At 44.3% G+C, this 25,002-nt stretch overlaps 1 protein-coding gene across 2 annotated transcripts in view; it reads right to left on the bottom strand.

Annotated features, from left to right (window-relative positions):
* Window positions 1–25,002, bottom strand: part of ptpn11b (protein tyrosine phosphatase non-receptor type 11b) — a 223,313-nt gene that overhangs the window by 141,182 nt on the left and 57,129 nt on the right. For both annotated transcript variants that reach the window (XM_056272912.1, XM_056272913.1), the window contains exons 3-6: window positions 9,675–9,869; window positions 7,130–7,322; window positions 3,175–3,294; window positions 2,857–2,970 (exon numbers count right to left, since the gene is read on the bottom strand). In XM_056272912.1, the coding sequence (XP_056128887.1) occupies window positions 2,857–2,970; window positions 3,175–3,294; window positions 7,130–7,322; window positions 9,675–9,869 (622 nt within the window). The remainder of the gene's footprint in view (window positions 1–2,856; window positions 2,971–3,174; window positions 3,295–7,129; window positions 7,323–9,674; window positions 9,870–25,002) is intronic.

Below are 25,002 nucleotides of genomic sequence, written 5' to 3'. Positions count from 1 at the left end.
TTCTCCGGATTCTCTGAATCTTGTGAGGATATTATGGACTGGAGATGATGAAATCCCTAAATTCCTTGCAGTTGTACGTTGAGAAACGTTGTTCTGAAACTGTTGGACTATTTGCTCACGCAGTTGTTCACAAAGTGGTGAACCTGGCCCCATCCTTGCTTGTGAACGACTGAGCCTTTCGGGATGCTCCTTTTATACCCAATCATGACACTCCCGTTTCCAACTAACCTGTTCACCTGTGGAATGTTCCAGACAGGTGTTTTTTGAGCATTCCTCAACTTTCCCAGTCTTTTGTTGCCCCTGTCCCAGCTTCTTTGGAACGTGTTGTAGGCATCAAATTCAAAATGAGTGAATATTTGCAAAAAACAATAAAGTTTATCAGTTAGAACATTAAATATCTTGTCTTTGTAGTGTATTCTATTGAATATAGATCGAAAAGGATTTGCAAATCATTGTATTCTGTTTTTATTCATGTTTTACACAACGTCCCAACTTCATTGGAATTGGGGTTTGTATATATAATAATAACAATAATAGATCAGACTTATATAATAATAATAATAACAATAATAATAATAATAAATCAGTCTTATATATATATATATATTATAAATCAGACTTATATATAGTACTTTTCTAACACTCAAAGTGGCTTTACAATAAACAGGCGAAACAAGACAACAGACAAACACAACACAGACATACGGGGATGGATGGGTAGGGGGGCTACGAGAGGGAGAAGCGGCAGCCACACACAACGCCAGCAGTTTTCTCTCACTTAAACATATACAAAAGGGCAAGAACAACAAAACACAACAGCACTGTAGATGACTGATGTATGTAGACTGTACGATGACAACACTATTGAATCGCAGGCTACAACGTAAGTCCACAAAAACGTCATCAGCGTGCGTGCTGCATCAGCGCGTCATCAACCTACACCGCTGGCAGAGCAACATGACGCCAAGCAGGAATCGAGTCCTTTCAATAGTCGCCGCAGCTCGTTTTGTTGCTCGTTTTGTTGAGTCCATGGCATTTGGGTCACAGATGCTAACAGTGTGTGTGTTTGTGTTTAGCGCCAGCAAAGATTGTGTGTGGCGTTGATCAGTGCATCATTTCGTGCTGCATATCTATTGGTTGTTAGTAGACATAGGTGTTAGCAGCAGTCACATTGTGAAATGGTCATCCTACATTTCTGACACCATCAGACTTTTGTCCCAGGTTGTCTTTGGTTGCAAGACCGGAATAACGGCCGTCTTTGAACCTGTCTCACAGTGCGACATAGGACCACCGGTTTGGAGCCACAGCCAAAATATCGCCACCTTTAGTCATCTTTCATCTGAGACGGCCCCATTACACAGTCTGTAGGAGGCTTTACACATACACTGATACCCAGCATTGTACGACTATTGTGTAAATTGAACCCCATACCAGCATTGTTTGCTTCACTTTTGGTAACATGCCTACTGTGCAAGACACGACCTGCTGGCTATCATGTCTGGTCTGCCATACTGAGCTGTGCTACTGTTCAATTAACTTGTTATTTACATTCCCCTTAATCACGTCTCTATTGGTGACCCATCTGTTGCACACTTACACTAACGACAGCTGACATGTCATGTCATGTCATGACGCAATGCGACTCTTACCTAGGATAAGATTACCAGTTCGTGCTATTGGATGCCTGTAGGTGCTAAATTGCTGCCTCTTGGAAGATACTTAAAAGTGTGATGAATGAGAAAATGTAAATGTTATTCTAATGGAGTTACGTTTGATAAGATGGAAGCTGCACTTGACAGTGCTGCCTGGCTATTGAGTGTCTATTGAGTGACTACTGAATGAGAAACACTAACTCACTCGTCTCCAGCACATTTGTTTTCCAACATTACAGATGTCCTGTTCACTCTCATAGGATCCAAAATTGAAGTTTTTCAAAGCAGCAGGCATCAGTCCTGAAACCTTTTCCATATAGCCAAGCGTGTCCAGTCAGGTTCCCCTAACATACAACCATGTCAGATGACGGTTTTATTCTGCCTTGAAGCCTCAATTCTTTTGGAAAGCATGACATCTGTACTTAGGAAGGGCAAGATGTTGAGTTAATGTAGCATCCATATGCACAACACTTCTGTTTCAGTACAAAACCAGGCTCAAGTTTCCAGTTTGACTCATGTTACATAATTCTGATCTTATAGTCTTAGCTGGATTTCCAAATTATATATGCCATAGCCTGTCTGCATATACCATACACTCTGACTATAAACATATACAGTATTGAGCCTCATCAGCACACTGGCTTACAGAGTTAAAAAGCTCAAGTCTGCTTGCCAAGAGCGAAAACTTGATATAAAAAACACAAAGACAGTACAATCTGAAATTGTACACATAACGCATAAAAGACAAAACAAATCTGAAAAAAAGGTTTTTTAAAAACTTAAATGTTATGTCATCTTGGCAGTGCAAATTATTCAAAGGCCCCTGATTCAGAACAAGAAACTTCATCCTGTCATTTAAGACAGAGCATGGAGGGTTTATAGCAGACACATTGAAACTTTCTTTTAAAACTTATGGAATATTCCCTGAAACTTTCAAATGACTATAAAGTTTCCTAACCAAGGTGAACATAATACTAGAATCTTACTTTCTTTGAAGGAATTGAAAGAACAATTGTTAAAAACTAGCGCAGCAAGACTGAACAAAACCCACTGTCATGTTCCATCTAGCTGAGACTTGGGCCATCACATTGTTAAACTGAGCATCTACAATAAGTGGAATTCCCAGATGACAAATCATAAGAGAAAATTCCAACATTTGAGCACAGTGCTGATGTGAATCATACTGTTTCTGGCAGAAACAAACCTCAAATTCTTCCCAGAATCCTTGTTTTGGCTTCTCAGAGTTGTCTGCGACTTTGTTGAGCTCTCGTACCCTGCTTTCTATGTTGGCTGCATTGATCCTTGTAGTGTTAAAGGGCTGCCGTTGTCAAAACAGAACAGAGACATTAGATGGATTAAAATATCTTACCTGAAGGAGCAAAACATCAAATCAGTTGAAATCTGCATAGCAGTGTGCACCAATAAAACATGTCTGAGGTAGGAGTTGGATCGAAAAGCTTACTGAAATGAAATTAAGGACTACCCTAAGAAAAAGGGCTATCATGAACATTTTCTCCCAAACCTGTTTGAGGTGCACCACTATACCACTCTTCTCCACCATGGGGTTCTTCTTGTAGTGCTCCACCAAGTCAGATAGCGTGTCAAACCTCTCACCCCCACCCACATCATACTTGCCGTCCTCCTTGAGATAAGAAAGCAATAGTCAGTTAATCCTGATGCTGACTTTTCTTGCTCGCTAGCTAGTTCAATAACACTCAAAGTCTGTAGAGTATTAAAATGACTACTACTACTACTAAAACTACAAAAATGCATAATGAATTCCTTAAAACTAACCTTTACTTAATGGTAAATGTAAAACTACATTACAAGAATTCTTACAAGATGTGCCACGGACAGTTTTCTCGGTTCTGCGCTCTCTTGTACTTTTTGTTTCTGTTTATTTGTTTAGTTTCCAGCACCCACTCACTGATCACAGTGGGTTCTTCCCTGCTGTGATCAAAGTTCTTCCCTGCTGTGATCAAAAGTTCTTCCCTGCTGTGATCAAAAGTTCTTCCCTGCTGTGATCAAAGTTCTTCCCTGCTGTGATCAAAGTTCCTCCCTGCTGTGATCAAAGTTCTTCCCTGCTGTGATCAAAGTTCCTCCCTGCTGTGATCAAAGTTCTTCCCTGCTGTGATCAAAGTTCTTCCCTGCCGTGATCAAAGTTCCTCCCTGCCGTGATCAAAGTTCTTCCCTGCTGTGATCAAAGTTCTTCGCCGCTGTGATCAGTGTGAGTGCCCACACTCCCACTGATCTAAGCCTCCAATTGTCCATTGGATAAACTGGACAGACTTTTTTACTGACTTTAACTGAAAATTTTAACGAAAGTCTTGCTGAGCTTTTGGCTGGTACAGCCCTGTGCGGACTACGCCGAAGGGGTAAGTGAGCCAGAGCGCTTGTTAAACTGCGACAGCAAGGATTCAGAACTGCGCTCCCGTCAATCCACCTGCCGAATGTACGCCCTCTGGCCAACAAGATGAACTTGCTGCTTCTAAATGGAAAAAAATCGGACTTTTCCAGATCTGCCACCCTGTGTCTCGCTGAAACCTGGCTTAGTGAGCATAAACTGGACAGTACACTTCATCTGCCACAGGTCCAACTCCTCCGAGCGGATCATGAAACGGAGCTATGGGGGGGGGGGGGGGCAGGCATATGCTTCTACATAAATGAAGGTTGGTGTATGGATGTCACAGAGTTGAAGAAATCATGCAGCCTTCACTTAGAGATCTTTTTCATTGACTGTGAACCATTCTATTCACCAAGAGAACTGTCATCATTTATTCTGGTCTATATCCACCCCAGGCCTTTGTTAAAGAGGCGTTAAATCACCTGGCTGATCAAATTACAAACATGGATCACAAATATCCAGACTCCCTACTCATTATCCTTGGAGATTTTAACAAAGCAAACCTCAGCCACGACCTGCCAAAATACAGCATGTTAAATGTCCCACCAGGGACAAAAACACTCTGGGTCATTGACGCACAATATTAAAGGACGCCTATCACTCTGTCCCCCGTGCGGCCCTGGACCTCTCTGATCACTGTCTGATTCATCTCATCCCAACCTACAGGCAGAGACTAAAATCTGCAAAGCCTGTGGTTAAAACTGTGAGGAAATGGACCAATGGTCAAAACTGGAGCTCCAGGCCTGCCTCAACTGCACTGACTGGACTGTTTCTGAGGCTGCATCTACAGATCTGGACAAACTTACAGACACTGTGACCTTTTACATCAGCTTTTGTGACGACGTGTATGCCCACCAAAACTTTCTGTATCTTCAACAACAATAAGCCCTGGTTCACAGCAAAACTCAGGCAGCTCCATCAGGTCAAAGAAGAAGCCTACAGGACTGGAGGTAGGATCCAGTACAACAAAGCCAGAAATAAACTCACAAAGGAGATCAGAGTGGCAAAAAGGTGCTACTCTAAAAAGTTAAAAAACAGGTTTTCTGCCAACGACCCATCATCAGTCTGGAGAGGTTTGAAAGACATGACCAACTACAGGAGACCATCCCCTCACACTGCAGGGAACCATCAACTGGCTGATGACCTAAATGGGTTTAACTGCAGGCTTGATCAGCACACTTTCACACCCCTCACCCTCTCTGGCCACAACACACAACCAACTGCACTTCCTGCCAGTCACTCTCCCCTCCCCACCGACGTGCGCCAGCTCTTCCAGAGACAGAAGACCAGCAAGGCTCCAGGCCCGGATGGTGTGTCACCCTCCTTTCTGAAAGTCTGTATTGACCAGCTGGCCCCCATTTTCACACTGATCTTCAACAGATCACTGGAGCTGTGTGAGGTCCCCTCCTGCTTCAAGCACTCAATGATCACCCCAGCTCCCAAGAAACCCCATATCACAAATGACTACAGGCCCATTGCCCTAACATCTGTGGTCATGAAATCTTTGAGAGACTGATGCTGGCCCACCTGAAGGAAATCACAGGCCAATGGCTCAACCCCCTGCAGTTTGCCTACCGAGCAAACAGGTCAGTGGAGGACGCAGTCAACATGGGATTGCACTACATCTTCCAAAACCTTGACTCCCCAGGGACATACGTAAGGGTCCTGTCTGTGGACGTCATCTCAGCATTCAACACCATCATCCCAAATATCCTCCACTCAAAACTCACCCAGCTCACTGTACCAGCCCCCATCTGCCTGTGGATTAAAAACTTCCCGACAAACAGGAGGCGGCAGATGAGGCTGGGGAAAATCACATTCAGCACCCGGACAATCAGCACTGGTTCCCCCCCAGGGATGTGTGCTCTCCCCTCAACTCTTCTCCCTCTACACAAATGACTGAACCTCAGGAGACCTGTCTGTTAAACTCCTGAATTTTGTGGACGACACAACCATCATTGGCCTAATCTGGGATGGTGACGAGTCTGCATATAGATGGGAGGTTGATCCGCTGGCCCTCTGGTGCAGCCATAACAACCTGGAGTTGAACACACTCAAAACAGTGGAAATGACAGTGGACTTCAGCAGGAGTCCCCCAACATTGCCCCCCTCACCATACTCAACAGCACAGTGTCTGCAGTGAAAACCTACAGATTTCTGAATTCCACAATCTCCCAGAACCTAAGTGGGCATCCAACATAGACACAATCATCAAAAAGGCACAGCAGAGGCTGTACTTTCTCCACCAGCTCAAGAAGTTCAACCTGCTTCAGGAACTGCTGATTCAGTTCAACACTGCAATAATCCAGTCTATCCTCTGCACATCCATCGCTGTCTGGTTTGGATCGGCCACCAAACAGGACAGGGACAGACCACAACAGACAGTTAAGTCTGCAGAGAAAATCATTGGTGCCAACCTGCCCTCCATTCAGGACTTATACACCTCCAGACTCAGGAAACGGTCAGGCAACATCACTGCAGACCCATCACACCCTGGTCACAACCTGTTCCAACTGCTCCCTCTGGTAGGTGCTACAGAGCACTGTACCCCCCAAAACAACCAGATATAAAAAGTTTCTTTCTGCAGGCTGTCACTCAAATGAACACTTAACACTGTCAATAAATCCAACCATGTTGTATATACTGTACTGTACATGTTGTATATACTATACTGTACATGTATATACTGTACTGTACATGTTGTATATACTGTACTGTACATAGTACGTATACCGGTACACTCTGTCATGTCCATGTACCTCAGGCATGTATGTCAGTAAGCTGCTAACATGTATTTCAGCATCTCTGATATATTCTCTGCACCATTGCACTTTATCACCTCTTATTTCACCTGTATGTCAGTCCTTGTGTATATACGTATGTGAAGACTGTTGTGTTGTAGTGTTGTTATTCTATGTTAAGTACACTGAGAGAGCCACAAAACCAGAGTCACATTCCATGTAGTGCAAACCTACATGGTCAATAAATCAAATTCTGACCCTGAACTGCTTAAGACACAGCAGCTTGCTAGTTCTGCAGAGCGAACATGGGGCCTGTGTTTAGTTTATCTCACCTGATAACGAATCATGACGTGTGTGACTTTTGTTTTGCGGTCCACATTCTCATGCTTCTCTTCAATGGTGAGGACAGAAAGTACAAAGTCGCCTGGTTTACTCTGGCTCTCCCTCACCAGGAAGCTTCCTGGCTTGCCCTTGTCCATGAGCAGTTTCTCAGCATCTCTCCCAGAAAGGTGCCCATGGTACCACCTTGAGTAAGACAGAAAATATCGTGTGAAATTTATATATATTTGTGTGTGTGTATGTGTGTGTGTGTGTGTGTATATATATATATATCACATTTTCACAGAAAGGTTGGCTTACAGGAGATGCAGAGTTGAGCCAAGTTGTTATGCGTTTGTTGTGAATCAAAAATAAAATACACTGCCAACTGACTTACCTCAAGACCTAGACAAAGTAATACTTTCTCAAAGCTATTGTCTGTTTAGCCCTTAATTTATATATTCATTATTAAAAGCACTTAAATCCAGTAATGTCTACATACCACTACAAATGAATAACACTGCCATGCATCATCCAGTAGTCTTGCATTTTAACAGTGTGAAATAAAGTGTGGCTCTGACGTTTTTCTGCATAGACTCACTCACTCACTCACTCTCACACACACACACACACACACACACACAAACATATACTATATAATCAAGAGGCTGTATATTGCTGTTCTTTCCTGTGCGTATAGTCAGCAAATATCGTGTAGGAGGCTGCAGCATGAAAAACCCACACAAACCCAGACGACAGAACACAACTGTGATTGTGTTGTGCAGTACCGACATCAGAGAGAAGCGGTAGATGAATATAGGCAGCTGCTGACCAACATGTTCCATGAAGCTTTTGTACAACCTGTAAATACTATCTGTGAATACTATCTGTAAGTACTATGTGAAAATGCTATCTGTAAATACTACCTGTAAGTACTATCTGTAAATACTCTCTGTGAATACTATCTGTAAGTACTATCTGTAAATACTACCTGTAAATACTATCTGTAAATACTACCTGTAAGTACTATCTGTAAATACTATCTGTAAGTACTATCTGTAAATACTATCTGTGAATACTACCTGTAAGTACTATCTGTAAATACTATCTGTAAGTACTATCTGTAAATACTACCTGTGAATACTACCTGTAAATACTATCTGTGAATACTACCTGTAAGTACTATCTGTAAATACTACCTGTGAATACTACCTCTAAGTACTATCTGTAAATACTATCTGTGACTACTACCTGTTGCTGCTGCCAGGACGTTGGCTTGTACTGATTCGTATAAACAGAAAGAAAATTACCAACGACTATTTTTGATGATGTCTCAGTTCATTTATTTATTTATTTTGGGATTTTGCTCTCTTTTTCTCCCAATTTCAATTGGGCAATTACCCCACTCTTCCGAGCCGTCCCGGTCGCTGCTCCACCCCCTCCGCTGATCCGGGGTGGGCTGCAGACTACCACATGCCTCCTTCCATACATGTGGAGTCACCAGCTGCTTCTTTTCACCTGACAGTGAGGAGTTTCACCAGGGGGACGTAGCATGTGAGAGGATCATGCTATTCCCCCCAGTTCCCTCTCCCCCCTGAACAGGCGCCCCGACCGACCAGAGGAGGCGCTAGTGCAGCAACCAGGACACATACCCACATCCGGCTTCCCACCCGCAGACACGGCCAATTGTGTCTGTAGAGATGCCCGACCAAGCCGGAGGTACCACGGGGATTCGAACAGATGATCCCCGTGTTGGTAGGCAAGGGAATAGACTGCCACGCCACCCGGACGCTTCAATGTCTCAGTTTATGCGGCTGTGATGTGTGTCTGTGCGAGTGCACAGGTTTGAGAGCATGTATAACTAGATAAGTACGTGTGCAGAGGAGTACAGCTTTTTTGTTACTTGGTGCTCATCTGTGTCTACGTCGTGCTTTCATTAGCATGTGTGTATGTCTGTGTGGCTGAATCAGACTTCTTTACTCGCCCAGTATGTTCAGACACTGCTCTGTCAACACACAAAACACACAGCAAGATAAACGAGATAAAAAGATAGTAGAAAAATAGAATGAATAATTAAATAGACCACAATGTTTACAGTTTAAGTTGGTGTGATGTGCAAGTCTGTTTATCTTAAGGTGGTGCGGGGGATATGGTGCAGGTGCTGGATGCCAGCAGTACATGGGTTAGTTACTCAGCAGTGCTGTTGCCCAGTTAAAGAAGCTGCACTTGTGCCTCTTTTATTTCAGGTTGTAGCGCTGTGCTGTACACACCAGCACAGGGGTGGGCAACATGGTCTAGAAAGGGCTGGTTTGGGTATAGGCTTTTGTTCCAACCAAGCAGCTACACACCTGATTCTACTACTCAGGATTCTCAGAAGACTCCACTGGTTAACCAGAACAGGAGCCATCACCCATCCTGGCATCTTCTGGATCATGTTACCCCCCCCCCCTGCTGTAGTGTGTATCTACATAGTGCTTGTGTGTACATGTCTGCATACACATTTGTTCGATTATGTTTGCATATTAAATGGGCATTAATGCTTTGCGATGTTGTCCTGACCTCTCGGAGGTGGGGTCCTTGCAGTTGAGTGGGTAGTGGAGCTCGATGACATGGCCGCTCCTCTCACGCAGGAGATCATGCTGCTCAGTGTAGTACTGCACTAGCTCCGCCAGCGTAGCAAACTTCTCCCCTCCGTACAGATCATAGTAGTCCCCGGAGTTCTGAATCTTAATATGGGTGACTTCATCGTTCCGCCTGGCGGGGAAGAGCACAGGACAATCAGCATCGAGACAGGGAGAAGAGACGCCTGTGTCAAGCTCTCTTGTTCTTCTTCCACTGGTACCTAGTCAGGAACCCACTGCCAGAACATATGAACATAATCTGACTAAACCACGCATACACACACACACAACACACACTTGTGCATCCATTCTTTTAGCAGATGCCCACACACACTCAATTAGTGTTGGTCTGCTACAACTACGTCAATATCAACAGGTGTAAAAAAAGGGTCACATGGCTCAGTGATGCGACAGCTATCTGTCCATTTTATTTCACGCTGTATGTCTGTCCTAGCTTTGCAGTACAACACAACAACACACTGTTGTGCTGGACTGCAAAGGAAAGGATTATCAGTGTCTGTCTTGATGCATGCTCAATAGTGCAGGGAAAAAAACCAAAGAAAGAAGGATGAACAGTTCATCTGGACACGACGTTTACTGACACACAAACGTGTCATCGCTCATGTAAGGGCCCAGACACACCAAACTGACTAGCGGCGACAGAAGCCGACTGCAGCGTCGCCTGCCATCTCGGCCAAAAAGTAGCACTTGAACACACCACAAAGACTACAGCCCATGGCCAAATAGCATGTACATTCTGCACTGATTCGCTAAGTTGAACAGCCAATCAGAGTGATCTCTCTCACCGACAAATCAGCATGCTGCCAAAAGGGGTCCAACTAGTGCCAACGGCGCAGGACACACCGCAAAAACTAGGGTCACAGACGCTCACCGATGGCCCAACATTGGCCATCGGCTGACCGTCAGCCTAGTGTGCCAAGGCCCTTAGTGACCTCTTCAGTCTCAGCTGACTGCAGGTGTCCCCACCTTTTTAAACAATGCAGTGACTGCAGGTGTCCCCACCCTTATAAACAATACAGTGACTGCCGGTGTCCCCACCCTTTTAAACAATGCAGCGACTGCAGGTGTGCCCACCCTTATAAACAATACAGTGACTGCAGGTATCCCCACCCTTATAAACAATACAGTGACTGCAGGTGTCCCCATCCTTATAAACAATACAGTGACTGCAGGTATCCCCACCCACCCTTATAAACAATACAGTGACTGTAGGTGTCCCCACCCTTTTAAACAATACAGTGACTGCAGGTGTCCCCACCCCTTAAACAATGCAGTGACTGCAGGTAACCCCACCCTTATAAACAATACAGTGACTGCAGGTACCCCCACCCTTATAAACAATACAGTGACTGCAGGTGCCCCCACCCTTATAAACAATACAGTGTCTAACGACTGAAACCAACGATCCCTTTCATGTGCAAATGTGGGTGTGACCATTAACTACAATTTCTATGGTCATGTGTACTATTCACAGAGGATTTGGGAAGCCTTGTAAACTGTGAAACTGCAGTTGGTGATGGGGGACATTTGATTGTTGATTTTTACCATAAACCAACACATACTGATGAGTATTTCAGGTTTGACTCTCATCATCCACTGGAGCACAAACTAGGAGTCATCAGGACGCTGGACGACCAAGCTGACAGCATCCCCACCGACACAGCGGCCGGGGAAGGGGAGAAATCCCACATTAGCCAGGCCCTGGTTAAGTGTTGTAATCCTAACTGGGCGTTTGTCAAAGCCAGGAAGACACCCAAACAGTGCACCAGCCGATCGAAGAGCGGAGAAGGACGACAGCTGTCTCAGAGTAAACCAGTGGTGATTCTGTATGTGGCAGGAGTGTCGGAAAAGCTGAGATGCGGATTTTCAAAACACCATGTCTCAGTTGCTTTCAAACTCCAAAACACACTGTGCCAGAAGTTGGTCCACCCCAAGGATCGGGTCCCCAGCACAAACAGAGCAATATAGTGTAGCTGTTAAGTGCCAGGAGGATTGCCGTGACTTGTACATTGGGGAAACCAAACAAACGCTGGCCAAGAGGAAGACACAACACAGGAGAGCTAACATGTCAGACCAGGACTCCTCAGTCTACACCACCTACAGCCCAGGACTCCACAGTCTACACCATCTACAGGCCAGGACTCTACAGTCTACACCATTTACAGACCAGGACTCCACAGTCTACATCATCTACAGGCCAGGACTCCACAATCTACAGGTCAGTGGCCACTTTTTCAGGGATGAGGATGTGCACATCCTTGATAGGGAGGAACAATGGTTTGAACGGGGAGTCAAAGAGGCCATCTTTGTGAAGAGGGAATGACCATCCCTGAACTGGGGAGGGGAGCCTAAGAGTAGGGCTGAACAAGTAATCAAATATTAATCGCGATCACGATTTTGGCTTCCCACAATTTTTGCTTCCCACAATTAAATGAACATGATCGACTGTGTTATTGACATTTAAAATGTGTGCTCTGCTCATGGAATGCTCCGCTGTATATCAAATCAAGCACTTCCTAAACTAACTGCCCAACCAACCACAGCTGCTCCCTTGAAGCACCAACTCTGCAGCGGCAGCCTGTGCAGAAATGTTCTAGTTGTTGTGGCTGCAGTCCAGAGTAGACAAGAAGGGCCAAACGAATATCTAATGTCTGGAGCAGAAGGCGAAGAGCTAGTCCCTCGAAACGGACCATCATCCCTAGTTTGGAAATATTTTGGATTTAGGACAAGTGATGTCAACCAAGAACAAGTCATAGGCAAAGAGTGCCGTAGAAGTGTGTGTGCGCCACAAAGCAACACAACTAATCTTTTTAATCACCTGAAAAAACACCACAAACTGCAGTACGATGAATGCATGAAGGCCAAGAAGAGTAACATTGCTAACGTTAGCTCACTGAATCCCCGTCCCTGTCCAACGTCAACTCAGACATCCATAACAGCAACCTTGTACAGCTCGTCACCGTATCCATCCAGCTCTCAAAGACAGACTGAAATAACCAATGCAGTCGCATTCCCTTTGGCCAAAGATGTGTATCCAATAAACACTGAGAGCATTGAAGGCTTTTGTTTGAACTATTGTTCCAAAGTGGCATTACCTATGCTGTATGCAAAACGTCGAGGGGAAATAGACAGGGATGTCACTGCTGTCAAGTACTGTGTGACTACTACTGACCTATGGTCCAGCAGAACAACAGAGCTGCACTTGAGCCTGACAATTCATTACATCGATGCAGATTTTAAAGTCGATGCTTGCAAACGTCCTTTTTCCCACAAGACCACACAGGAGAATCCATTGCCCAGGGACTGAGGGCAGCGATGGCCTCCTGGAGCCTGCAGGAGGAGAGACTTGTCTGCATTACAACAGACAACAGCTCAAACGCTGTGAAGGCAGCTTCTCAGAATAAATGGATGAGGCTCCAGTGCTTTGGCCACGGGCTCCATCTAGCAATAGGTGAGTAGCAGGATTTTTTTTTTTTTTAAAAAGAAAAAAGTGCAAGTAATTAATTTAAATATTTTGTGTAATCTGTGAAGATTAATTGTATGTAATCTGTGCTGATTGGGTTAATATGTGAGTGAATACTTTAATAACAATAGTAATATATCACTAATATGATGGGATTGTTAATCAAATGTCTATTGAAGCAGATGTTTTATTGTGTCTTTAATTTTACATATGAATCTCTCATGTTCTTTCTTAGGGAATGCACTGACAGATCCTCGGATTGACTGCGCAGTGGGTCTTTGCAAACAGCTGGTGAGCAGTTTCTTCTACAGCTGGAGGTATAAAAAGGAGGTAGCAGAGGCACAAAGGGACCTGACGTTTCCAGAGCATGCACTGAAGACGGAGTGCCCCACAAGGTGGGGGTCGAGGCAGGCCACGATAGAAAGAGTCCCGGAGCAGCAGAAGGCCATTGCTCATGTCTTGTCCACTGACAGAAAGGCCCGACACCTTATCCCCAGATGGCAGGACACTGATGTCTTGGAAGCCATTAACAAATCCCGCCACCCTCTGACTGCGTTTACTGATGTGCTTTCCAATGGAAAGTATGTCAGTTTCTCCTTTGTAAAGCCAGTCCTCCACCTTTTCAGCTCCTCTATCCTGGAAGTGAAGGATGATGATCCAGATTGCACCACCAAGACCAAAATCCTGAGCTACCTGGATGAAAGATACAATGATCCTCTGACACAAGAGCTGCTTGACATGGCCTCTGCTCTTGATCCATGGTTTAAACTGAGATACATCAGTGAGGACAGTGCTGCACTAATCCAACCCAGACTGACTTCTGAGATGGCGAGGACTGCGCCTGCGGGCATGGTAGTAGTAATTATTGCAAGTGCTGTAATGTGCTGTTATCTACTTTCTGGATGTGGATGTTAAATATGATTAATTAGATTGAATTTGGTATTCATATTTTATTTGCCATACTCTTTTCAAGGAGATGGGCCCAACTGACCCCTGCATTGCGACTCCTGAGGATGCACCCACTTCAAGGAAAAAGAAGACCTAGGGGAATTTCTTCAAGACCGCTGAGGGAACCACACCAAGACCCCACCAGGAACAACAAGCTACAGCCTTTGAGCTACAATCTTACCTACAACTAGGCAACCTTGACAGTGAGGAGGACCCGCTGCACTGGTAGAGGGAACACCAGAGACTCACTCTACCCACGACCCTCAAAACTGGCAAAACAGTACTTGTGCATTCCGGCCACAAGTTCCCCTTCAGAGAGGGTCTTTAGCACTGGGGGAAATGTAGTGACCTGCCTTCACTCATCTCTCAAGCCAGAAAATGTCGACAGGCTGGTCTTTCTTGCCAAAAACCTGTAAACACCATATTACTGCCTTTTCTGCACAGGCCTGAATTGTTTTCATTTGGTTGTATTATGTGATAGCATATTTATTTTTAGTTAGCCTATATTTTGGGTACCATTGTATTTATATGTTGCTTCTAAGAGATGCACTGAATTCAGGTAAATAAGAACCTTGTCTTATTTTGATAGAAAGATTTGTTAATAAGCAGGAATGTAGCACAACATGGAAGTTAAAGCAGTGCAGTTTATTTAAATTTGGAAGGTCATAAAAATATGTTGTCCCTAAAATCAATGAATAATCATGATAAATAATCGTGATCTCAATATCAATCAAAATAATCATGATTATCACTTTGGCCATAATGGTGCAGCCCTACCTGAGTACATGTGTCACTTCGTCAAGCACGGACTGCTCTTTTTAGATCCGGTCAGTCATCTGTATTGTGTGTACCTAGTATAGACTATGTGTTTCCTTCGCATTCCTGTCCTTTCCTCTTCCCGGGGCTGGCATCGACGTTGGGTCAGTCCTAGGCACTGTGACCCTACCAATCTCATCTATCCCACTCTCTCCACTCACGTTGAGCAAGTGGTGACGGGAGAGCTCTGGAATTGCCAGTCTGCGGTGCCGAAAGCTGAGTTTATCTCAGGCTACGTATCCTTGCTCTCCCTCAACTTTCTTGCTCTAACTGAGACCTGGATCATGCCAGAAAACACTACCACACCCGCAGCTCTGTCTGAATGCGTACTCTTTTTCTCACACTCCCAGAGCTGGGAGGCGGGGTGGTGGTACTGGCCTGCTGATCTCCCTGAAATGGAAATACTCTCGTTTCCATTCCACAATTTTCTCCACCCTCTTTTGAATTTCATGCTGTTACTGTCTCTTATCCAGTCAAACTCACCATCGTGGTTGTGTACCGCCCACCAGGCCCCCTTGGTGAGTTTCTGGAGGAGCTTGACACACTTGTCTCGCACTTCCCTGTTGATGACTCTGCACTTATCCTTCTCGGTGTCTTCAACATCCACACTAACAAGCTAGATCCTCTTCTCTCTTTCCTCTCCTCCTTTGACCTTCAACTCTCACCCTCTCCTCCTACCCACAAGGCCCGCAACCAGCTGGACCTTATCCTTACAAGACACTGTCCTATTTCCAATCTCTCTGTTACTCCCTTCCAGCTCTCTGACCACTATTTCATGTTCTACTCTCTCTCCCTCTCTTCACCCCCCCTCAGCCCCTTCCCCTACCCACATGGTTTCCACCCGTAGACACCTCCGCTCTCTCTCCGCCACTGATCTTTCTTCCTCTGTTACCTCTATCCTCCCTACACCTGAATCTTTCTCTCTCCTACCCCCTGACACTGCTACTGATCTTCTTCTCTCTACCCTCTCCTCTTCTCTGGACAATCTCTGTCCCCTCACCTCCAGGCCTGCATGCCCAACTCCACCTGCCCCTTGGCTGACCGACTCAGTATGTACTGACAGACGGAGCCTGAGAGTGGCAGAGCGCAAATGGAGAAAAGGCAAACTCCCAGAGGACCTTCTCAACTTCCAGTCTCTTCTTTCCACTTTTGCCTCCTCCCTTTCTGCTGTTAAGGCTGCCCTCTATCGCTCTAATATCCTATCCTCTGCCTCTAATCCTAAGAAACTCTTTGAAACCTTCTCTACACTTCTTCAACCCCCACCTCCTCCTCCTACTTCCTCCCTTCTCCCTGATGACTTCGCTAACTTCTTTGACAAGAAGGTAAATGACATCAGATCCTCCTTTTCTCACCACCCAGTTAGTGCTGCTTGCACTATCCCACCCTCTGCACCCTCATTCACCTCTCCACGTCCCACCCTATCCCACCTTGCTCCCCTCTCCCCCGACGAGGTTCTAAACCTCATGACATCCAGTCGCCCCACCACATGCTCCCTTGACCCGATCCCCTCCCCTCTTCTTCAGTCTATAGCACCTGAACTCCTTCCCTATCTAACCCATCTCGTCAACACCTCCCTCCAGGCAGAATGCTTTCCATCTGCCTTCAAGACTGCTAGAGTCACCCCTCTTCTCAAGAAACCATCACTTAACCCCTCTGATTTCAAAAACTACAGACCAGTTTCCCTTCTACCCTTTCTATCCAAAACTTTCGAACGTGCTGTCTTTAACCAACTTTCTTTGTACCTCCACCAGAACAACCTCCTGGACCCCAACCAGTCTGGGTTCAGGGTGGGTCACTCAACAGAGACAGCCCTCCTTGCAGTGACGGAATCACTGCACTCTGCGAGAGCAAACTCTCTCTCCTCTGTCCTGATACTCCTGGACCTGTCAGCTGCGTTCGACAAAGTGAACCACCAGTTCCTCCTCTTTACCCTCGAGGGGCTGGATGTCACAGGCTCTGCACTCTCAATGTTTGCAACCTACCTGACGGGTCGCTCCTACCAGGTGACATGGAAGGGATCTGTGTCGGAGCCTCACAGACTGACTACAGGCATTCCACAGGGTTTGGTTCTGGGTCCTCTCCTTTTCTCCCTGTACACGACATCCCTGGGTTCTGTTATTCGCTCGCATGACTTCGCTTACCATTGTTATGCCGATGACACCCAGCTGATCTTGTCCTTTCCTCCCTCTGACACACAGGTAGAGACACGCTTTGCTGCGTGCTTGACTGTCATCTCGGAGTGGATAGCGACACACCACCTGAAGCTCAATCTGGACAAGACAGAGCTGATGTTCCTCCCGGGGAAAGGTTGCCCACACCGAGACCTGGCCATCACCATTGACAACACCGTGGTGACGCCAACTCGGACTGTGAGGAATCTGCGTTTGATCCTGGATGACCAGCTGTCGTTTGCTGCAAACGTTGCATCGGTTGCTTGTTCCTGCAGATTTCTCCTCTATAACATCAAGAGGATTCGCCCATTCCTCACTGATGAGATGGCACAGGTGCTCATCCAGGCTCTGGTCATCTCACGGCTGGACTACGGCAACTCCCTCCTTGCTGGCGCCCCAGCGTCAGCCACCAGACCTCTGGAGCTTGTTCAGAAAGCTGCAGCTCGTCCTGTGTTCAACCGCCCTAAGTTCTCCCACACAACTCCCCTTCTCATGTCCCTACACTGGCTCCCAGTAGCTGCTCGCATCCAGTTTAACTCTGGTGCTAGCCTACCGGGCAGTGAAAGGAACAGCGCCTTCCTATCTCCAGGCCATGGTCAAGTCCTACACCCCCGCCCGACCACTTCGCTCTGCTGCCTCAGGGCGCCTGTTTGCCCCGTCGCTCAGAGGCCCTTGCTGCCAATCGACTCGGTCACGACTCTTTTCTGTCCTGGCCCCACAGTTGTGGAATGAACTCCCCACTGATGTCAGGACAGCAGAGTCACTGCCCATCTTTCGGCGCAGGTTGAAAACTCACCTCTTTAAGAACTACTACCCTGTTACTTGTTCTTAGCACTTATTGTATTCACTCATTAAAAAAAAAGAAAAAAATCTCTTTCTTGCACTTTTACTTTAGCACTGGTTTTGCTCTTAGGTGCTTGTTTAGATGCACTTATGACCTCTGATGACTAGTTGATCTCCTGATTTCCTACGTTAAATGCACTTATTGTAAGTCACTTTGGATAAAAGTGTCGGCTAAATGACTGTAATGCAATGTAATGTAATGTGTCACCACCTTACAATGCTGTGATTGCACACATTCCCCAGTCCTCTGTGAAGAGTACACATGTGAATAGTACATTTCGTGAAGAGTACACATCTGAAGAGTACACACGTGAAGAATACACATGGTCACTGTAGCTCTAGTTAATGGTCACATCATATTTGCACATGAAACTGATCGCTGGTTTCGGTCATTATGCAACTGTATAACTGCAACTGCAGTCACTGTATTGTTTATAAGGGTGGGGACACCTGCATTTACTGTATTGTTTATAAGGGTGGGGACACCTGCAGTTATTGTATTGTTTATAAGGGTGGGAACACCTGTAGTCACTGTATTGTTTATAAGGGTGGGAACACCTGTAGTCACTGTATGGATTATAAGGGTGGGGACAGCTGTAGTCACTGTATGGATTATAAGGGTGGGGACAGCTGCAGTCACTGTATTGTTTATAAGGGTGGGAACACCTGTAGTCACTGTATGGATTATAAGGGTGGGGACAGCTGCAGTCACTGTATTGCTTTTAGGGTGGGGACACCTGTAGTCACTGTATTGTTAATAAGGGTGAGGACACCTGTAGTCACTGTATTGTTTATAAGGGTGGGGACACATGCAGTCACTGTATTGTTTATAAGGGTGGGGACACCTGTAGTGACTGTATAGTTTATAAGGATGGGGACACCTGCAGTCAGTTTACACTGAAGCTTAGGGCCCAGACACACCAAACCAACTAGCAGCGATGAAGGCCGACTGTTGCGTTGCCTCACGTCACCTGCCATCTGGGCCAAAAAGTAGCACTTGAACACACCGCAAAGACTACAGCCGACGGCCCTGATTCGCCAAGCTGAACAGCCATCAGAGTGTTTTCTCTCACCGACGGGCTCCGCCGACACAACATCCTGCATTGGCTGAAAAGTTGCCGGCAGGGGTCTGACTAGTGCCGACAGTGTGGGACAAACCACAAAAACTAGGAACAAAGATGCTCACCGACGGCTCAATATTGGCCGACAGCTGGCCTGGCTTGGCAGGGCCTTTAGATGAGTGATGAAACGTATCTGTCAATCAATGTTGTGTCCAGATGAACTGATTCAGCTTTACTTGCTTGATAATCCTGTTATAACTCATACATCTACACTACCGTTCAAAAGTTTGGGATCACCCAAACAACTTTGTGTTTTCCATGAAAAGTCACACTTATTCACCACCATATGTTGTGAAATGAATAGAAAATAGAGTCAAGACATTGACAAAGTTAGAAATAATGATTTGTATTTGAAATAAGATTTTTTTTACATCAAACTTTGCTTTCGTCAAAGAATCCTCCATTTGCAGCAATTACAGCATTGCAGACCTTTGGCATTCTAGCTGTTAATTTGTTGAGGTAATCTGGAGAAATTGCACCCCACGCTTCCAGAAGCAGCTCCCACAAGTTGGATTGGTTGGATGGGCACTTCTTTGAGCAGATTGAGTTTCTGGAGCATCACATTTGTGGGGTCAATTAAACACTCAAAATGGCCAGAAAAAGAGAACTTTCATTTGAAACTCGACAGTCTATTCTTGTTCTTAGAAATGAAGGCTATTCCATGCGAGAAATTGCTAAGAAATTGAAGATTTCCTACACCGGTGTGTACTACTCCCTTCAGAGGACAGCACAAACAGGCTCTAACCAGAGTAGAAAAAGAAGTGGGAGGCCGCGTTGCACAACTGAGCAAGAAGATAAATACATTAGAGTCTCTAGTTTGAGAAACAGACGCCTCACAGGTCCCCAACTGGCATCTTCATTAAATAGTACCTGTTAGAGCCTGTTTGTGCTGTCCTCTGAAGGGAGTAGTACACACCGGTGTAGGAAATCTTCAATTTCTTAGCAATTTCTCGCATGGAATAGCCTTCATTTCTAAGAACAAGAATAGACTGTCGAGTTTCAGATGAAAGTTCTCTTTTTCTGGCCATTTTGAGCGTTTAATTGACCCCACAAATGTGATGCTCCAGAAACTCAATCTGCTCAAAGAAGTGCCCATCCAACCAATCCAACTTGTGGGAGCTGCTTCTGGAAGCGTGGGGTGCAATTTCTCCAGATTACCTCAACAAATTAACAGCTAGAATGCCAAAGGTCTGCAATGCTGTAATTGCTGCAAATGGAGGATTCTTTGACGAAAGCAAAGTTTGATGTAAAAAAAAATCTTATTTCAAATACAAATCATTATTTCTAACCTTGTCAATGTCGTGACTCTATTTTCTATTCATTTCACAACATATGGTGGTGAATAAGTGTGACTTTTCATGGAAAACACGAAATTGTTTGGGTGATCCCAAACTTTTGAACGGTAGTGTATATAGAACAGCAGCACAGACATGTGTCTGTGGCGCTGTTATAATGTATACAACTATATAGAACAGCAGCACAGACTTGTGTCTGTGGAGCTGTCATGACTTATACATCTATATAAACAGCAGCACAGACGTGTGTCTGTGGAGCTGTTATAACTTATACGTCTATATAGAACAGCAGGACAGACGTGTCTGTGGAGCTGTTATAACTTATACATCTATATAGAACAGCAGAACAGACTTGTGTCTGTGGAGCTGTTATAACTTCTATATCTATATAGAACAGCAGGATGGACGTGTCTGTGGAGCTGTTATAATGTATACATATATATAGAACAGCAGCACAGACTTGTTTCTGTGGAGCTGTTATAACTTATACATCTATATAGAACAGCAGGATGGACGTGTCTGTGGAGCTGTTATAACGTATACATATATATAGAACAGCAGCACAGACATGTCTGTGGAGCTGTTGTAACTTATACATCTATATAGAACAGCAGGATGGATGTGTCTGTGGAGCTGTTATAACGTATACATCTATATAGAACAGCAGCACAGACATGTCTGTGGAGCATTTATAACTTATACATCTATATAGAACAGCAGCAGACATGTGACCATGGAGCTGTTATAACTTATACATCTATATAAAACAGCAGGACAGACTTGTGTCTGTGGAGCTGTTATAACTTATACATCTATATAGAACAGCAGGACAGACGTGTCTGTGGAGCTGTTATAACTTATACATCTATATAGAACAGCAGGATAGACATGTGTCTGTGTAGCTGTTATAACTTATATATCTAGTATATAGAACAGCAGGAAAGAAGTGTCTGTGGAGCTGTTATAACTTACACAGCTATATAAAACAGCAGGACAGACGTGTCTCTGGAGTTGTTACAACTTATACATCTACGTATATAGAACAGCAGGATAGACATGCATCTGTGGAGCAGTTATAACTTATACATCTATATAGAACAGCAGGACAGACATGTCTGCGGAGCAGTTATAACTTATACATCTAGATAGAACAGCAGGACAGAGATGTGTATGTTGAGCTGTTATAACTTAGACATCCATATAGAACAGCAGGACAGACGTGTCTGTGGAACTGTTATACCTTATACAGCTATATAGAACAGCAGGACAGACGTGTCTCTGGAGTTGTTATAACTTATACATCTATATAGAACAGCAGGACAGACATGTGTATGTTGAGCTGTTATAACTTATAGATCCATATAGAACAGCAGGACAGACGTGTCTGTGGAACTGTTCTACCTTATACAGCTATATAGAACAGCAGGACAGACGTGTCTGTGGAGCTGTTATAACGTATACATATATATAGAACAGCAGCACAGACATGTCTGTGGAGCTGTTGTAACTTATACATCTATATAGAACAGCAGGATGGACGTGTCTGTGGAGCTGTTATAACGTATACATCTATATAGAACAGCAGCACAGACATGTCTGTGGAGCATTTATAACTTATACATCTATATAGAACAGCAGCAGACATGTGACCATGGAGCTGTTATAACTTATACATCTATATAAAACAGCAGGACAGACTTGTGTCTGTGGAGCTGTTATAACTTATACATCTATATAGAGCAGCAGGACAGACGTGTCTGTGGAACTGTTCTACCTTATACAGCTATATAGAACAGCAGGACAGACGTGTCTGTGGAGCTGTTATAACGTATACATATATATAGAACAGCAGCACAGACATGTCTGTGGAGCTGTTGTAACTTATACATCTATATAGAACAGCAGGATGGACGTGTCTGTGGAGCTGTTATAACGTATACATCTATATAGAACAGCAGCACAGACATGTCTGTGGAGCATTTATAACTTATACATCTATATAGAACAGCAGCAGACATGTGACCATGGAGCTGTTATAACTTATACATCTATATAAAACAGCAGGACAGACTTGTGTCTGTGGAGCTGTTATAACTTATACATCTATATAGAACAGCAGGACAGACGTGTCTGTGGAGCTGTTATAACTTATACATCTATATAGAACAGCAGGATAGACATGTGTCTGTGGAGCTGTTATAACTTATATATCTAGTATATAGAACAGCAGGACAGAAGTGTCTGTGGAGCTGTTATAACTTACACAGCTATATAAAACAGCAGGACAGACGTGTCTCTGGAGTTGTTACAACTTATACATCTACGTATATAGAACAGCAGGATAGACATGCATCTGTGGAGCAGTTATAACTTATACATCTATATAGAACAGCAGGACAGACATGTCTGCGGAGCTGTTATAACTTATACATCTAGATAGAACAGCAGGACAGACATGTGTATGTTGAGCTGTTATAACTTAGACATCCATATAGAACAGCAGGACAGACGTGTCTGTGGAACTGTTATACCTTATACAGCTATATAGAACAGCAGGACAGACGTGTCTGTGGAGCTGTTATAACTTACATCTATATAGGACAGCAGGACAGACGTGTCTGTGGAGCTGTTATAACTTATACATCTATATAGAACAGCAGGACAGACGTGTCTGTGGAACTGTTATAACTTATACATCTATATAGAACAGCAGGACAGACGTGTCTGTGGAGCTGTTATACCTTATACATCTATATAGAACAGCAGGACAGACGTGTCTGTGGAGCTGTTCTAACTTAAACATCTATATAGAACAGCAGGACAGACGTGTCTGTGGAGCTGTTATAACTTATACATCTATATAGAACAGCAGGACAGACGTGTCTGTGGAACTGTTATAACTTATACATCTATATAGAACAGCAGGACAGACGTGTCTGTGGAGTTGTTATAACTTATACATCTATATAGAACAGCAGGACAGACATGTCTCTGGAGTTGTTCTAACTTATACATCTATATAGAACAGCAGGACAGACGTGTCTCTGGAGTTGTTATACCTTATACATCTATATAGAACAGCAGGACAGACGTGTCTGTGGAATTGTTATAACTTATACATCTATATAGAACAGCAGGACAGACATGTCTGCGGAGCTGTTATAACTTATACATCTAGATAGAACAGCAGGACAGACATGTGTATGTTGAGCTGTTATAACTTAGACATCCATATAGAACAGCAGGACAGACGTGTCTGTGGAACTGTTATACCTTATACAGCTATATAGAACAGCAGGACAGACGTGTCTGTGGAGCTGTTATAACTTACATCTATATAGAACAGCAGGACAGACGTGTCTGTGGAGCTGTTATAACTTATACATCTATATAGAACAGCAGGACAGACGTGTCTGTGGAACTGTTATAACTTATACATCTATATAGAACAGCAGGACAGACGTGTCTGTGGAGCTGTTATACCTTATACATCTATATAGAACAGCAGGACAGACGTGTCTGTGGAGCTGTTATAACTTACATCTATATAGAACAGCAGGACAGACGTGTCTGTGGAGCTGTTATAACTTATACATCTATATAGAACAGCAGGACAGACGTGTCTGTGGAACTGTTATAACTTATACATCTATATAGAACAGCAGGACAGACGTGTCTGTGGAGTTGTTATAACTTATACATCTATATAGAACAGCAGGACAGACATGTCTGTGGAGTTGTTCTAACTTAAACATCTATATAGAACAGCAGGACAGACGTGTCTCTGGAGTTGTTATACCTTATACATCTATATAGAACAGCAGGACAGACGTGTCTGTGGAATTGTTATAACTTGTACATCTATATAGAACAGCAGGACAGACATGTCTGTGGAGCAGACAGAAACAAGCCAGAGAATACGTTGTACCAATTTGCATTGTCAGTGTGTTCTTGGTAGTTTGAATGGTTATGCACAAATTCAAACACACACCACACACACACACAGAAACGACTCACCCATATGCGGTACTGTATACAGTACTATGCAGAGACTTGACCATCTGTACTATCAAAGGTTATCTGCCTAGTAACAAGCCAAGAAGGACATATCACTGAAAACTATATTTACATTTATTTTTCAATGTTCAATCCCCTGTGAAATAATCATACAAATGAACACTAAATATGACTACATACACACATCCATACTCAATCTCTCTCTCTCGCTCTCTCTCTCACACACACACACACACACACACACACACACACACACACACACACACACACACACACACACGCAGAACAGTTATTAATGTGATCAGTTAAGTGGCATTATGTCCTATGTTATGTGCAAGCTGAAACACAAGAACCTGTTCCATTAAAGTGATAATCTACTAGTCGACATGTCTCGGGTCATCTCATGAAACTGCCTTCCTCATCGTCATGTAACTCATCATCCTCATCATTATAAGTTTCTCTTCTTCCCTGTTCTTCATGCAGCGTACTCTTTCCATCTTTCAGGATCTATTCATCTTTCCATCCATCCATCTCTTCATCTCTCTCTCCCCTCATTAACCTGTATCCCAGC

This window comes from Lampris incognitus, chromosome 2 (assembly GCF_029633865.1).
Source record: "Lampris incognitus isolate fLamInc1 chromosome 2, fLamInc1.hap2, whole genome shotgun sequence".
NCBI classification, from domain to species: domain Eukaryota; kingdom Metazoa; phylum Chordata; class Actinopteri; order Lampriformes; family Lampridae; genus Lampris; species Lampris incognitus.
The sequence above is the reverse complement of the archived record's forward strand: the minus strand, read 5'-3'. Positions and strand labels throughout refer to the sequence as shown.